Here is a 17033-nt window from a genome sequence, read left to right on the forward strand (position 1 = left end):
ATGAACTCTATTTTTTTTTTACTTTTATGTGATGCTGAGAATCAAACCCAGTGCCTTATACATGCTAGGCAAGTTCTCTAACACTGAGCCAAAACAACAGCACTCAAGAGCACTCTTAGCTTGGATATTGTGGCCCCTGCTCAGGCAGAAGTTTTGCTGGGAGTTTCTGCCATCATCACTAGCATTCCAAGAAGAGGGGAAGGATTGTGGAACAGAACCATCTATTTCTCTTTGGTAATTCAAGCTGGCTTGGCCAATTGTTGAGATCTGAAGAGGAAAGTTGAGAATAGTTCAAAAGTTTGTGACATGGATACCCACGATTACAGCATTTCTCTGCAAGAACAAGGTTCACAAGTGAGTAGACAAGAATGGAGAAAATAAACAGAGTTCACCTTTAGACCAGTTTTATTTTGGATGTGACTGTCCAGATGTTACGTTTTTGTGACTATTCCCCTCTAGAGACTGGTTGTTTTCTTTGCTATGACTTTCCAGCATGGATTTTCAGAGGTACCCTTTTCAGCTTCTAGAAAAATTAATTCATTTTATACAGTGCAGCTTATTGAGTTTTTTGTTTTCTGCCTTTTTTTGTACTAGGAATTGAGCCCACAGTGCTCAACCACTGAGCCACATCCCCAACTTTCTTTTTTCTTTTCTCTTGAGACAGAGTTTTGTTAAGTTGCTTAGAGCCCCACTAAAGTGCTAAGGCTGTGTTTGAACTTGCAGTCCCCCTGCTTCAGGTTTGCAAGCCATTGGGATTACAGGTGTGTTCCACCAACCTGGTTGAACAATCTTTCTTAATGGACAAAGAACAGTAGATGCGGTTTAACTGGTTCTTGCTCCTATGTTAGTGAAGTGTGAATTTAAATTTCTTTATGCATCTCAAAGAGAACACAATATTGTACAGCAATTCTAAAAGGGTGGAAGTTATGTGGTTTCTGTAAACTACTTTTCTTGATGTTATCCATGAAACATCAGTGTGTTTAGCAGTTAAATAGAAATTTTTGTCAGAGGACAGTGGAAGGCTGGACTGGCACTACACTGTTACACCAACAGCATCATTCAAAAACAAGCATTCTTGGCTGGGGATGTGGCTTCCCTCACATGTGTGAGGCCTTGGGTTTAATACTCAGTTCCACAAACAAATCACTGTTCTATGTTTTCATTAATGAAATACAAAGTCATTTTTGGAGGAATGAAGTATAAATTACTCGTTTATATATCTTATTTGTTATAACATGACATGAATCATTTGCTTATGTGATAAACACTGCTACAGTTAAGATCAGAATTGTCTTGAATATATAATGTAACTTTAAACATGGTCAGGATTAATAATAATAATGCTGGTAAGGCCACTCTATAGATGTCATTTTACTAAGGATCTTGATCTTGCCTAACTTTCCAAGATATAACAATAAAGGCTAGCTGAAAGCCAAAACTCGGAAGATAAATTGTTGCACACACTCAGCTCTGCCACTATGTTTTTTCTCCTCCATGCCACGGCAGATGGTCAGATTAAGGTGAATTCGAGAAAAATAACTGTACTGAGATTAAATTGGGAGTTACTCATGATGGGATGAATCCAATTTCTCAAGCAGGTTTGGTCCAATTTGGAGCCCTCTTGTTAAAAGGTTCAAGATATACTCTGTGTTGTCAGTAATGGGAAGTAGCTCAGTGACCTTAGACAAGTTATTTAAGGTCAGTTACACTCTACCTTTCTAAAATATTCTCCATTGTAGCATTGGATTGAGGATGAGCACAGCTGCTGCATATAAACTGGTAAGCACAGTGCCAAGCACATTACAAATTACAAGTAGATCTTACTCCATGAAACAGTGTTTTTCTTCAAGGTAAAATGCAGCATGAGGGCAGTAATTGACATTGGACGTATCATGAGGAACCACAATTTGGCTCTTAGCTTCAATGGAACTCAAGCTGTAGCAGGTATTATTTCACAATTTTAATTAAAATAAGTATCAGAGGTAAGATGTAAAGCTTCATAATTTTAATTAAAAGTGGTTAAATGTTTTTGCTTTTTTCACCAATTTACCTAAAGCAAACCATTTACATTTGTAAAACTCCAAAAATCAATAATTAGAAGATGCAATAACTGAATACTATGGTTTGTTTCATCTTTGTTTAGTGAATATTGCTTCTCCATGAGGATGAGAATTCTTGAATATTGTGCTTTCAGAACTCATGTTCTGCATTCCATGGTTACTGAACACTTAGGATTAGTAGTGTTTAATGTAGATATGAATTTGGGTATGATGTGTTTAGAACACATGCAGAAGAATCCTGTCAGTCAAAATTTACTAAAAGCTTATTGTTTAGCAAAACTCTATCTTTGAGAACACAAAACATGACAATTCTGAAAAACTTGAAGAAATTTAGAAGAGTGACTTTCTAAGCGAATCAGAAGCACATGCCATCCATAGTTATTGCTAACAATTGATTTTTATAGATTTTTGTGTACCTGGCATGGGTTCTTTGGATTCTTTTTTTAAAATTATTTATTAGTTATAATCAGTTATACATGACAGTAGAAAATGCTTAAATTCATTGTATACAAATGGAGCATATGTAGGGTTCTTTTAGAGAAACAACCTTAAAGGATAGTATCATTTCAAGGGAAAAAGATAGTGGAAGATTTACAAATGGATTCCCTTGCTAAGCTGTAAAATGTCTTGTATATTGTGGCAGAGCTATGGATGATTTTATTTGTGATGTATAATTAAGCTTGTATCTTCTATAAGATATAGTAATTTCCATACTTAGTCCTGCTAACTGAACTCAGTAATGAAGAATATGCTGCTACAGAGTATTATCTTTGATACCAGCTGTTAGAGAATTCACTTAAAACATCCTATTTGTTATTGGTGTTAAAAATCATTTGGGGTCTGTCTTTTCACATCCTTTCATATTTCTAAGCCAGAATGACCTCTTAGAGCTGGCAGACTTCATACTCACTGTGTGAGAAAGTAATTTGTAATCTTTGTTCTGAGTTCACTTAAGATATGAGAAATACTTGTAATTTTGGAATTAAGCTGTTAGGATACAGTTCTTCAGTCATATTATCATTGAAATTTATTATTTTAACCTTTAATTAGGAGAGTCACTGTTCTTGGCTGTCTGTGGCCTGTTTCCATTGCTATTCTTTCATCATGTGATTTAAATGTTTCTAAATCTTACAAATTATTTCAAAAGAAGACATGGAATAACTTTGTAGTTCGGTACTGTCCATTCTGCATGAAATCCAGCCCTTTCAACAGTGGCATACAGAGAGCACATGTGCAGTAAACATTTATTTGAATTAATAAATTGTTTTAGGGCACCTTGCAAAAGTAATGTTGTCAGTATTCAATCACTGAGCCTTCAGTACTGGTAGTTCAGCTAAACATTCAGACTTCATTTGAAGCCAGTAAACAGACAACTGTGCAATCCAGGGAGACCAATTTGTTAACTTTTCTATCCAATAGTAATTTACTTTTTTTTAAGAGAGAGAGGGGAGAGAGAGAAAGAGAGAGAGAGAGAGAATTTTTTTTAATATTTTTTTTTTTTTAGTTTTTGGTGGACACAATATCTTTATTTTATTTTTATGTGGTGTTCAGGATTGAACCCAGTGCCTCACGCATGCCAGGCAAGCACGTTACCACTTGAGCCACATCCCCAGCCAGTAATTTACTTCTACAATCATGTTTATGTAGAGTAAATGTCAAAAGAAAAGGTGTATTTGAAGCAGTTACATGAGTAAGTTTGCTACAGTGAAAGATTTTTGGTATGCTGATGGAAAAGGGACAATTTAAAATTTATATTATAAATTCAGGTTGCTATTTTTAAAGACAGTTTTATTGAAGTCTAATTGACATCCAATAAACTTCGTGTTTAAAGTGTATGATTTAATCAGTTCTGACACATGTGCACACCCAAGAAACCATTATCACAATAAGGAGAATGAACAGATCAATCACCACCCCAAATTTCTTTGTTCTTCTATCCTCAAGGTCCTCTGTCCCTTTCTCCAGGCAACCACCAACCTACTGATCTACTATTACTGTAGGTTAATTTGCTTATTCTAGGGTTTTATGTAAATGGAATTATAAAACATGTGTGTTCTCTCTCTCTCTCTCTCTCTCTCTCTCTCTCTCTCTCTCTCTCTGCCTCTCTCTGCTCTTTCCCTCAGTGTAATTATTTTGAGATTTGTCTCTGTTTCTGATTATATCAGTAGTTTGTTCCTTTAAGTGCTCAAAGTATTCTATTGCATGGATGTGCCTGTTCACCACTGACAGACATTTGGGTGTTTCCAGCATTTGGCTCTTAGAACTAAAACCCATCTGAACAACTGTATTACAGATCTTTGTGTGGATTTAGGCTTTCTTTTCTCTTTGTTAAATACCCAGAAGTGAAATGAGTAGATCATGTGCTAGGTGTATTTTTAATTTTTTAAACTGCCAAACTATATTCCAAGTTATTGTTTCCTTTTACATTCCTAACAGCAGTGAATGAGGAATCAGTTGCTCCAAGTCTCTATCTTAAATATTACAGTGGTAGTCTTTTAAAATTTTAGTCCTTTAAAAAATACATAGTATTACCTCAATGTGATTTTTAATTTTTTTTTTTAGTTGGATATATACACAATGCCTTTATTTTATTTATTTATATTTATACAGTTCTAAGGATTGAACCCAGTTACTTATATGTGCCAGGCAAGTGCTATGCCACTGAGTCACAACCCCAGCCTCTCATTGTGATTTTAATTTGCATTTTCCTATTGGCTGATTATGATATTGAGCATATTTTCATGTGCTTATTTGCCATTCCTTGGTAAAGTATTAAATCTTGTATGTTATTATTTATTGAGGTATTTGTTTTTCTTATTAAGTTTTAAGAGTTCTTTATATATTCTAGATACAAATTCTTTATTAGATTTATGATATTTTGTCCCAGTCTGTCATGTTTTACATTCCACTAGCAGTGTCTCTCAAAGAACAGATGTTCTTAATTTTGATGAAATTCAATTTATGAATTGTTCTTTAATGCACTTTTGGTATCATATCTAACAACTCTTTGCCTAACCCCAAGTCACAGAAGTTAGCTCCTGTTTCCTTGAGGAGGTTTATTGTTTTCGGTTTTACACTTAGGTATATGACCCATTTTGAGTTAATTTCTGTATGTGGTGCAAGGCAGCAGTCAAAATTCATAAGTTTTTGTATATGGGTATTTAGTTCTAGCACCATTTGTTAAAAATGAACATTGTCTCTTTGCTGAATTGCCTTTGTACCATTGCCAAAAATCAGTTTTTTTGTGTACATGGGTCTATTTTGGCCTCTATTTTGTATCATGATCTACTTGTTTATCTTTATATCAGTACCACATTGTCTGAATTACTTTACCTTTGTAATAGTGTTTTATTCCAGATTTTTTCTTTGCAACGTTTTTTGGACTGCTCTGGGTCCTTTGTATATGCATTGGAAGTTTATAATCAGCTTACCTGTTTATACAAAACAGCCTGCTGGGATTCTGAGATATTGAATCTATGAATCAACTTTGAGAGAACTGACTTTTTAACATCATTGAGTCTTCCAACAAATGAACATGTTATTTCTTCCCATTTTTTTAGATTTTCTTTAATTTATCACAGCAATCTTTTAAAGTAGAAGTTTTGCATATCCCTTTCAAATTTGTCTTAAATATTTGACATTTTTGGTGTTATTATAGTATGTTTAAAAAATTCAATATAAAATTTTTCATTATTAACATAGAACAGCAATTCAGTTTTGTATCTAGCTCTTGTATCATGCAGCTTCACCAAACTCACCTTCTAGCACTAGCTTTTTTGGGGGCATATTTCATCGGATTTTTCTATATAGATAATCTCATCATTTAAAAAATGATGAATGTCAATTTTTTCTTGCCTTATTAATCTAAGCAGAATCTCTGGTATATTGTTGGATAGAAATGATGGGAGTGGTCGTCCTTGTCTTGTTCCTTATATTAAAAGAAAAACATTCAATCTTTTTTTATTATGCGTGCTGTTAACTCTAGGGTTTTTTGTTTGTTTGTTTGTTTGTTTTTTTTTTCCCTTTGGATTCCTTTTATCAGAATGAGACTGTTCTATTCCTAAGGTTTTTATTGTTGTTGTTTTTGAACTAAGAATGGGTATTGGATTGTTATTATTTGTTTGCTAATATAATGATGTCCATTGTGTTTTGAATGGAAAACCAGCTTTGCAATATTAACATAAATCTCATTTAGTCATGAGGTATTATTAATTTTATATATTATTATAATTAATTCACTAAAATTTTGCTTGGGAATTGGATGTGTTGGCATACACTTATAATCCCAGCTACTCTGAGGCAGGAGGGTCACAAGTTCAAGGCTAGGCTGGGTAACTCAGTGAGATCCTGCATCAAAATAAAAAGGACTGAGGATGTGGCATTAGCCTAGCCACATTAGAGCATTAGCTTAGCATGTGTGAAGCTCTGGGTTCTATCTCTTTTTACAACCACCCACCCCCTCACAATTTTGTATAGGATTTTGCACCTGTGTTCATGAGGGGTATCCGAAACTCTTGTAATGTCATTATCTGCCTTTGATAGCAGGTTAATGCTGGGCTCAGAATAAGTTAAGAAGTATTTCCTCCTATTCAGTTTTCTTATAGAATTTGTATATTTTTTTCCCTACATGTTTATTGAAATTTTCCAGTGAAGCTATCTGGATCTGAAAAAAAAAATTTTAAGAGAAGATTTTCAAGCTACAAATTTTTTTAAATATAAACCTGTGACTATTCAATTCAGGTTTTCATTGTAGGTGAGTTTGGTGGTATCTTTCTAGAAAATTTGTTCTCTTCATTTAGGTTGATGGATTTATTGGCATATATCCTCTTCGTATCTCTACAAACTATGGTGATATCATCTTTTCTTTTCTGATTTTAGTAATATGTATATTCTCTCTTTTTTTTCTCATTAGCCCAACTGTAGGTTTCCAATTTTTTTTCTGTCTTCTCAAAGAACCAGTGGTTGTTTTTTTTGTTTTTTATTTTATTTTATTTTATTTTAGGGGGGTTGGTTGGAATCAAGACAGGGCCTTACACATGGTAAGCACACACTGTACTATTGAGTTATACCCCAGCCCAAGAACCAGCATTTAATTAGTTTATTTTTCTGTATTTTCTCTATTTTTTCTGTTGTTTATTTATTGATCTTTCTGCTCTTTCTTCATTACTTCTCTTTCTTATTTGCTCTCTACATGTAATTTAATTATTTCTTTTGCCATATTTTAAAATTTTTATACATAAAATGTGGTTCTTTGAAGATTGTGATTTAAATTGTTTCCTCCCTGAGACATAACGATATTGAGGCACAGAGAAGTGTGTAGCTCAGTGGTAGAGTGCTTTCCTCACACATGTGAGGCACTAGGTTTGATCCTTAGCACCACATAAAAATAAATAAATAAAGATTAAAAATAAATAAATATAGATTTTAAAAAAAAAGGAACTAGGAGAAACTAATGTCTGAGGTACCTTACTTTGTTGACATCTGTGGAAACATTTCTGAGAGCAAATCCTTAGTGTTACTTTTTTGTCACTTTCTTTTACTTTTTTGCAGTGGCAAGGATTGAACTCAGGGATGCTCTGCCACTGAATTACATCCCCAGCTTTTTTTATTTTGGGGCAGGGTCTCAGTTGCTGAAGTTGGCCTTGAACTTATGATTTTACTGCCTCTGTCTCCCAAGCAGCTGGGATTATAGGCTTGCACCTGTGTGCCCAGTTTTCCAGTGTTAGTTTTTTTTTTTTTTTAAGATGGACACAATATCTTTAATTTATTTATTTTTATGTGGTGCTAAGGACCTACACGAGAAGAACATGACTCTCTGAGGACTGGAAGGTAAATAAAATTTGGGATTTCAAAGTGGATTCCTGGAATTAGTGAAAATAGTAATTAAACCACATCTAATGAAAAAGTGGCATAGCACATTTGAAAGGAACCCTCTTTTATGATTTTTAGCTCAAGAATATGATGTCAATTAGATACTGCCTTTACCTTATTGAGAGATTTGCATCCCCATGGAACTTTATTTCTGGCAAGGGTGACACTGACGTAGCTCAGTGGTAGACTAGCTTTGTTTTCAACATGTAGTAATATAAATAAATAGGCCTAAAATGTTGACCCCATGCTTTATTTTCCAAGAAAATTCTGGCATAACTGGACAGGATATGTAACATTCCTTAACAAACTGTTATCTGCTGAAGAAATGCAGTTTCAAAATAATGTTTATAAGAGCAACTTAAGTGACCCTGAAGTGAAGAGTTTTGTGACCTTGCTATAGGCCAGATTCTGGAACTCAGAGAAATAAAGATAATTCTTACTAATCATAAAATCTGTGAGAGGTTATGCTTAAGAATTCAATTAGAAATGGTGAACATGAGCCTAATTAACCTAAAGTTGTCATGGCAGAGGATACTTGAGAGTTTGATGTTATCCTACTGTCAGTCCATAGTCAAGAAGTGTACCTGGTCAGGACTCTTTGGGATCTTTTTTTAGATCTTCAAAAAAACTGAAGTTCAAGAAAGTCATGCTATTATCTTTTAAAAGAGAACACACATTCTTCTGTCAGAGTGTCACCCTGTTCTTCCTTCACATCACTTCTAATAAACTCATTGCCTGCCACTCTTATTGATAAGTTTGGAAAGTTATGTCTTGATTGAAAAAAAAAGTTTGCATTTGAAGGGAGTGGTCTTCATTCTACCTCAATTTTTCAGAGTGTCCCAGCCCTGTATCACTAAAAGATCCTTGCCAGCTGAAGGGCTATCAGAGACTCCCTGGAGTGTCTTCACTTCATAGTTTATACTGCTCTCTAGAGGGAGAGACCCAGGGAATGATATTCACTAGATACTCCAAAAGAATTTAGACATGGTGAAGAGACCCAGGGAATGATATTCACTAGACACTCCAAAAGAATTTAGACATGGTGGCTCTTCAAACCTTTTGTTAAGCAGTTATGAAACCCACAAGTAGGACAATGTAGGAGGTTAGAATGAGGACACATCACACAGGAAAATCTTAAAGGAGGAATTTCAAATCAGATGTTCCTATACATCCTGTCTGACAGGGTCACAGTGTGGGGGATTCTGTGGCAGGGCTGCACAACCTGGAACCCAGAACCATGGGGAATGTTAAGTGTTTTGTTTATGATACTCATGAGATAGATAATAGGGCATACAATAATCAATAATAAAAGTCCATGTTGCCTGAGATTGCAGGAAAATTCCCAGAATGGGATTAAGAATATGTCCTGAGATGTATTTTAGTATCTTTGACAATACAAACAATAGTGTTTTTTTTAAGAAATTCACAGGGAAAAGATTGCAAATCAAGGTTCCTGAGAAAAGCTTAACAATTTACACTAAGCCCCTCATTCTAAAGCCACAACCTATGCAACATACATTCCCTTTACTAACAGAGCCTTCTTTGCCCTACACAGGAATTTATGATGAAAATAGGAAACACATAGTCAATACTAATAGCAAATGAGTTGAAGTGCAGAGCCTGATCTTTAATTAAAAATTATAAAGACATTAGAATTCATAATTTGATGAAGGACCAAAGAAACTCTTTAAAAATCAGTTAAATAGGCCATGTGAAAAAAGAAAATTACTTTGGAAAAACAGAATAATGTAAAATTTTATATAGGTATATTTTAGAGTCAGTTCAGAGGAGTAGGCTTTTAAGTAATAGGCTTTTACTGTTTTAAGTGTGTATTATTAGGACTTTAGTTTAGAAGCAAAAAAGCTTACCAATAATCATATGTGTGCTTTAAAGTTAAAAGTTAATAGGTCATGATACAGGTAGTCAAGTTGCATAGTCTAGTACTTAGTGATTGAAGTGAAAATGTAAAAGCTTAATCATGATTGGCAAAGGTTACAGGAACATATTTTAAACAATTTGTTCAATATCTTATGAAGTTAATATGTCAGAAAAGATTGCAACTCTTGAAAATTATGTAAATGAAAAAAGTTTTGGGCTTTGATGCTATTTTAACCACATGAATAAATACCTTTAAAAAGGGTAAAAAAAATAAACACCCCTCTATGGGCATCAGATCCTTCTGAAGGCTGCTTGTAATTTGCAACCTGTTATCCTGTCTCCTCTTTTTTTGCTGAGACCACATATCCTTCAGTATCCAATGTCATTCATACTCAGGACCCCTGGATTCCTGCTAGGGATGGACCCTGGCAATAATAATTAAAATTTTCTTCATTTAAATTTGAGGTTGACTCTGTTGATGGGCTATATTGAATTATAGAATATATATAGTCATAATGCCTGTGATTTGTGCTAATATTCTCATAGTATCCCATACCAAAGAAAAAACAGACATCATAATTCTATTATTATGCTCAAGGCAAAATTGCAAATGCTTTATTTTTTAATTCCTTATACTCTAGGTTCTGGAATACTGAGAGATCTAGAGACCTGGCACCATTCACCTCTTGTTTATTTTATTAAGCTAGAAACTTTAAAATTTTATTTTTGCCCCAGTTTTTGTAGGGGAGTAGGGACAGTGCTGCCTCAGGGAATTACTTATGAGTTGAAGTCTCAAGCTCTTTTCTCATAAGGCCAGAGAACAGAAATATTAAATAAAAATTTAAAGTAATTGTGATATTTAATTTTTATATGCATGCACTTCTGTCTGTACTAGATCTAAATATTGGGATGAAACTCTGTCATGAAATAATTTTATCCTGAGGCACTTAATGCAATTCACAGCAAAAAAATAAAAATAAAAGTAAATAAAATAAAAAGATTCCAAGGCTGTGGAGCAGTCCTCTAATATTGTAATATCAGTTACTTGAAAAGCCATCAGAGGAGAATTTGTGACCCTTCCCCAGGACTCTGTGTATGTTTCTATCAATTCATCAATCCATTCATCTGTGGTCCTGGGACGCTGTAGTGAATAATACCCATGGGTCTGATCTTCAGTATTTTTTTTTCTACTGGCAATTGAACTCAGGGGCACATTACCACTGAGACCACATTCACAGCCCCATTTCTATTTTATTTAAACACATAATCTTAGTGAGGTTCTTAGTGCCTCGCCATTGCTGAGGCTGGCTTTGAACTAACTGTCCTCTTGCCTCACCCTCTCCAGTTGCTTGGATTATAGGCATGCACCCCTGCATGCGGTAGATCCCCAGTGTTTGAGAAATAAAACAGCAGACAAAAACCTGTCTTTGTGTCCTTATTTGATTGTGATCTGGATGAAATTTACTATTACTCAACAGTAGGCCTACTGAATTAGGCAGTCACTGTAGATAGGTAAATTGAGTCAGGATGAATCTAGGAGGCCAATTTTGAGTGAATCTGGGAAGTTGGAGACTGTCCCCTGAGGGATATTATCTAGAAACTGCCCCGCTTCAACCTGTTACCAAGGTAACCTGTCTCAGGAATTTCCCCTCCCTACAGGGAGCTATAAGATTGTAAATGTGTCCTTGTCTACTCCATCCTGCCATTCCCCCTTCAGCCCACCGGTTTTCTATTCCTTTTGTTTTTGGAGCCTGCTATTCATTGAATCCATTTCTCTGCTTCCAGGTTTCTGTGCTACACTGGAGCTGAAAAAAAATATATATATGGGGAACACTAAGCATCTTGAAAGCCAGGAAATGGTAAGTGTGTGTTCTTATTTTGAGACTGGGTAGGGAGGCTGTTTGAAGCCAGTGGGATTTGCAATGATGGCTGGAAACTCCTCATAATTGTCACCAGAGTCTGGTGGCTAGAGGGTCTCTTTTGGCAGCTCAGACTTCAGTTTTCTCTAACTAGTCTAGTGAAGCATAGATCAGTATTTGAGACCTCAAGTGTTTTGTTCCATAATTGAATGGTGTTTTCAGGGCCTTCATGAATTCCTATGTGGGCATCTGTGTGGCATTAGCTCAGCATGTCCCTAGATTTTGTGATGAAGTCTGGGATAATCATCAGAAGAGGACCCCAACTTCATCCATTGTGTTCCTGTGTGAGAGAAGCTGTGGTGTTTTTCAGGACCCCTGTTCTTATTCCTCCTGTTTATTGTTGTTGTTTATATGTTTGTTTATTTTGGACCAGGAATTATTCCCAGGGATGTTTATCTACTGACCCACATTCTCAACCTCTTTTTATATTTTTATGCAGAGATAGGGACTCACTGAGTTTCTTAGAACCTCACTAAGTTGCTCAAGCTGGTTTTGAACTCAACATCCTCATGCCTCCTGAGCTTTCTATATGCAGACTAAGAAGTATCTAAAATCCAGAATGGCTATCTGATAGTTTAGCTATTTATAGGTCTGAGATTAAATCTCAAATTTCCAGCTCTCTTCACATTCTCAAAGGCAGGGTTCCCTGCTCACCTTGATTGAGAAAAAAATAAAATAAAATAGATAGTAAAATGACCAGGCAGTGGCATAATGGACATCTTATTTAACCACACCTGGAGGATAATGGATAGATATGTTAATGAGCACCATTAAGGCCTATTCAAATTAAAAATCACTTGAGACTCACTTGTGGGAATACATCCAACCAAATTCTTTGTCCTTGGGGTGCAGCCAGTTGGAAGTCACTGGAAGAAGGATGGGTTACAGAAAGGACAATCAAGAACCCAGTTGGTAATAAGAATGCCTTTTTCAATACTTATGTAAAATAGATTTTCCCCATGCTCTGCCAAAAACCAGAAATAAACTTTGAAGCTGACACCAAAAAGAAAAAAAAGGGGGGGGGGGTTCTTCTGCTTTCATGCCCTCTACCACATTGTGGGAGTTATATTTCTTCTTGCTAAAATAAATCCTATTATTTTACTATTACCTCCCCTGCGTGTCCATAGATTTGATTCTTCAAAACTTGTGAGACAAGATCCCAGAGAAAATTGGTTAAATGGGAAATTTACTTTTATCTCAAAACTTCAGTTTCAACATAATTATTTTTTCCCATGTTTTGTTTTAAAGGGATGCCTTATTTGTAATATTTTCTCTAAGAACTGGAGGGCAGTTTTAAAAGATTTTGATTTATCTTTATGAGCCTTTCACATAAGAAAAAAGCAGGGAAAATTAGATGACATTAAAAATAATGACTTTTTTTCTAAATAAAATAATGTAGTCCATGTGTCCCAGTTTCCAGGGTTCAAAATTGTGACATATGCAGTCAAGGAGAGAAATAAAATGTGTCCCCATGCTTCTACCCTTTCAATGCTTTATTCACTCAAATTGCACTCTATAGGTTCTTACTCAAGAAAATAACAATCCTGCATGCTAGGCACTGCAATAAACAATCCATTCACAGCAAAAAAATAGGTTGATTAATTTACTGCTAACAATCCTAGATTAATTCTAAACACTGAAAAACTCACCTAATCAAGACAGGCTATTGACAGACATTTCCTCTGTGTGCTAAGTTTAAATGTCAGATCAAAAGTTTTAAGCCTTAAGCTTTTAGTCCAGCAGATGCACACTCACTCAGACGATGGTGACCAGGTCCAGAACCAAGGCAGGCTTCTCCTGGCTTGGAGTGGACAACAGGTTGAGGAAAGAACCTATGGAGAAGTTGTGGCTTTCACCAAAGTTCAGATGAAGTGGTAGAGTTTGAGAGATGAGAAATTCATGCAGAGGATCAGAAGAACAATGAGAAGTGATGGGATGTCAGGTCCTCTTCAGGCTCTTCAGCTTGAGTGCATGCTAGTTTCTGCTGGCTAAATCCCCACTCATTAGCTCTATTATTTATACTAAATTTGGGGGCTTTTAACCTCTCTTTCAATTCTTATTAGCTATCATGGGATTTCTCCATGACATCATTTATCCTGGGGTCAGAAACTTCTGGTCTTGTGGTCTCCACTCTGATTTTCTTGTCTTTCTCTCTTATCAGGCAAGTGTAGCCTGCCAGATATTTCACTCTGTTTATAAAGTTAAGGGGAAGTAACTTTTTTTAGGCCATACTGGAGTATTCTGTGTGTGTGCCTGGTGCCACTGCATTTTTAAAACTGGAGTTTTTAAAATGGAGTTGTTTAAGCTCAGGGCTAAGGCCATCCTCACGGTCCCAATTAAAGACTTTTTAAAAATGTAATGGGACCTTAGTTGATGTTTTTCCCTCAATATATGTAAGACCACTTTATTAAAATGACCTGTAGAAGCATTCCAAACATTTCCAGGAAACATCTTTGTCCTAGTGTGGAGGAAAATAAAGATGGGACTGGACTTGATTTAAACTATAAGGAAGTTTAATCATAAAGACTAGAGTACATAGTGAATCTGAACATAAAAAGCCATGTGAGAAACCTGGTACATTAAAAAAATAGTTATCAAGGGACTTTTATTTTACTTACTGATATGTGGATCTGAGGATGAACCCAGTGCCTCACCCATGCTAGGCAAGCATTCTTTTACTGAGCTAAAACTCCAGCCCTAATTTTGTACATTTTTAATAACCTGTTTTACATAGACATTAACGAGTAGCCTTGATACTTTTTCAATATCTGTTTGGATTGAATTAATAACCCAGAAATCAGTGAAGCAAAGAATCTAATTTTATCTCCAACTGTGGTTTCAGATATCACAGTGTCTGAGTTAAGATTCCCCTTTGAAGAACTTAACTGTGTGTTGTGTTCTCATTACAATGTTCCATATTTGCCCAGTCCTTAGTTTTAGAACAGTCTGACATAAGGTGTCCACTGTTATCAATGTCTCTAACCCTATTTAGAAAATATCATTATCTGAGTCTTGTCTTCTAGAGATCAGTTTGAACTGTAAGTGTGTAGCATCTAAGGGGAGTAGTTCAATGCTGTGAAGCTGGAAGAAATCTTTTGATATTTTTTTCATCTAAAAGGATGTTTTTTGGAGAGGTGCATACCAGGAATTAAACTCAGAGGCACTCCATGACATAGGCTCATCCCCAGCCCTATTTTACATTTTCTTTGGAAAGAGTTGCTTAGTGCATTACCATTGCTGAGGCTGCTTTGAACTCTCCATCCTCTGCCTCAAACTCCCAAGCCTCTGGGATTAGAGGCATTTCCCACCATGCCTGACTGGCATTTCATTTTTTTTATTAGATACTATGAATAAAGCTACAATAAAAATGGAATTGCTGTTATTTATTTGAGAAAAGTTTTCCAATTCATTTAGAAATATTATTACTAGATTGTATGGCACTTTTTAGCCAGATTTATCATTATTATTTTTATTTTTGAGTCACTATAGATTAACCCATGGGCACTTTTTCACTGTGCTATACACCAACCTGTACCCCTTTTTTGAGACAGCATCTCACCCATTTGGTTACAACCTTGCCAAATTGCTGAGACTGGTCTTGAATCTTGAGATTCTCCCTTCTTATACTCCTGAGCCACTGGAGCATGGGCATGTGCAGCCTTGCTTTGCTACCCAAAATTATTATTAGTGAATTATATGTCATTTTTATCTTGAGCTTTGGAAGAACCTTAACACTTTTTTAAAAAAATATATTTATTAATTTTTAAATTTTCACTAATATTTTTACATCTATATGTATACTGGCATAATTATAATATTTCAGAAATTGTACACCTTAGTTTGTTTGGCACTGGGAGATAAATCCAGGAGTTCTAACCACAGAGCCACATCCCCAGTCCTTTTTATGTTTTATTTTGAGACAATTTGGAGAAAACAGGAGCCACTTAAGTGAAACTAAAAATGTATCTGATCCCAAGAAAGCAATTTTTTCAATCTACAGCATTTATTTTATTTTGAATATACCTCCTCTTTTCACCTATTTTTTCTGGTTTCAACAGCATGGACAAACATATCTGTAGCCTTATGCTATCATATAACTACATATTATCAGGATCAGAAACACAGTATTTTATATAGGCTTTGCTACTGTTTGAGGAATATCATATATATTAAATAAACACTTTACATGAAAAATAATAGCAATTTATATTCTTTCTCTAATTCAAGAGAAATTGTTTCTTGTCCTCATCAATACTGTGTAATTTTTTTTTTGGCATCAGATGTTCACTTGCATTTTTATAATTTGTTAAGGTGTTAAGAGGTTTTAATTTTTGAACATTTCTCCTACCATAAGTGTCATTTTCTTTTTTATTAAATATTCTTAACTTTTATGTGAGCTCATAAGTTCTCCCACTTCTCTTTATACCTTTTCTTAAAATTATGTTATTATTTAGTTGTGGCTGGACATAATACCCTTATGTTATTTATTTATTGCTATGTGGTGTTGAGGATGGAACCAAGGGCCTCACATTTGCCAGGTGAGTAATCTGCTACTGATCCAGAACTTCAGCCCATCATTGTACCACTTAATAAAAAAAAGTTTATTTCTTAATGTTGCTCAATTTATAATTTTTTAACATATTTATGTAACTTTCTGAAAATAAATAACTGCTCTGTTTTGTGATTCTTGAGATTTAAACCAAAGTTGCCATTACACTCATCAACATCCCCAGGCATTTTTTAAAAGTCTTATATAGAGACAGGTTGTTGGCAAGTGGCCAAGCTAACCTTGAAATTTTAACCTTTCTGCCTTAGTCTTCCGAATAGATGACATTAGAGGCAAGTACTATGACATTTTCAATATAAATCACTTTTATTCATGCTGGGTATTTAATGCAGGGACAACTGACAAATGAATCACATTCCCAGGATTATTTTATATATTATCTAGTGACAGGGTCTCACTGAGCTTTTTAGTGACTCTTTTTATTGTGGCTGGCATTTAACTCACAATCCTCCTACCTCAGTCTTCAGAGTTTTGAATTGGAGGCATGCGCCACCACATCTATCATAAATTCCTTGTCATAGTAACTTTTGACAGATATAGATGGGTTATTGAATCTAGGGGTGGTATACCCTTAAGTCACAGCCATATACCCAGGCCATTCAATATTTTATTTTGAGACAGAAACTTCCTCATGGTGGTCATGGCCTTCCTGTGTTGACAAGGCTTTCTTTGAAATTTTGGTTCTTCAGCCTCTACCTCCCAAGTCATTGAGATTATTTGTGTAATACCACCCACAGC

The 17033-nt window shown here is 35.2% G+C and overlaps 1 protein-coding gene across 5 annotated transcripts in view; it reads left to right on the forward strand.

Annotated features, from left to right (window-relative positions):
• Positions 1 to 17033, forward strand: part of LOC144371511 (zinc finger protein 69-like) — an 86478-nt gene that overhangs the window by 13866 nt on the left and 55579 nt on the right. For all 5 annotated transcript variants that reach the window (XR_013431474.1, XR_013431476.1, XR_013431475.1 and 2 more), the window contains exon 3: positions 11595 to 11668. Coding sequence is in view for 2 of the 5 variants with exons in the window: in XM_078033829.1 (XP_077889955.1) it covers positions 11633 to 11668 (36 nt within the window). In the remaining 3 variants the exon portion in view is untranslated. The remainder of the gene's footprint in view (positions 1 to 11594; positions 11669 to 17033) is intronic.

The sequence above is a fragment of the Ictidomys tridecemlineatus genome, chromosome 16 (genome assembly GCF_052094955.1).
Source record: "Ictidomys tridecemlineatus isolate mIctTri1 chromosome 16, mIctTri1.hap1, whole genome shotgun sequence".
In the NCBI taxonomy this organism is placed as follows: domain Eukaryota; kingdom Metazoa; phylum Chordata; class Mammalia; order Rodentia; family Sciuridae; genus Ictidomys; species Ictidomys tridecemlineatus.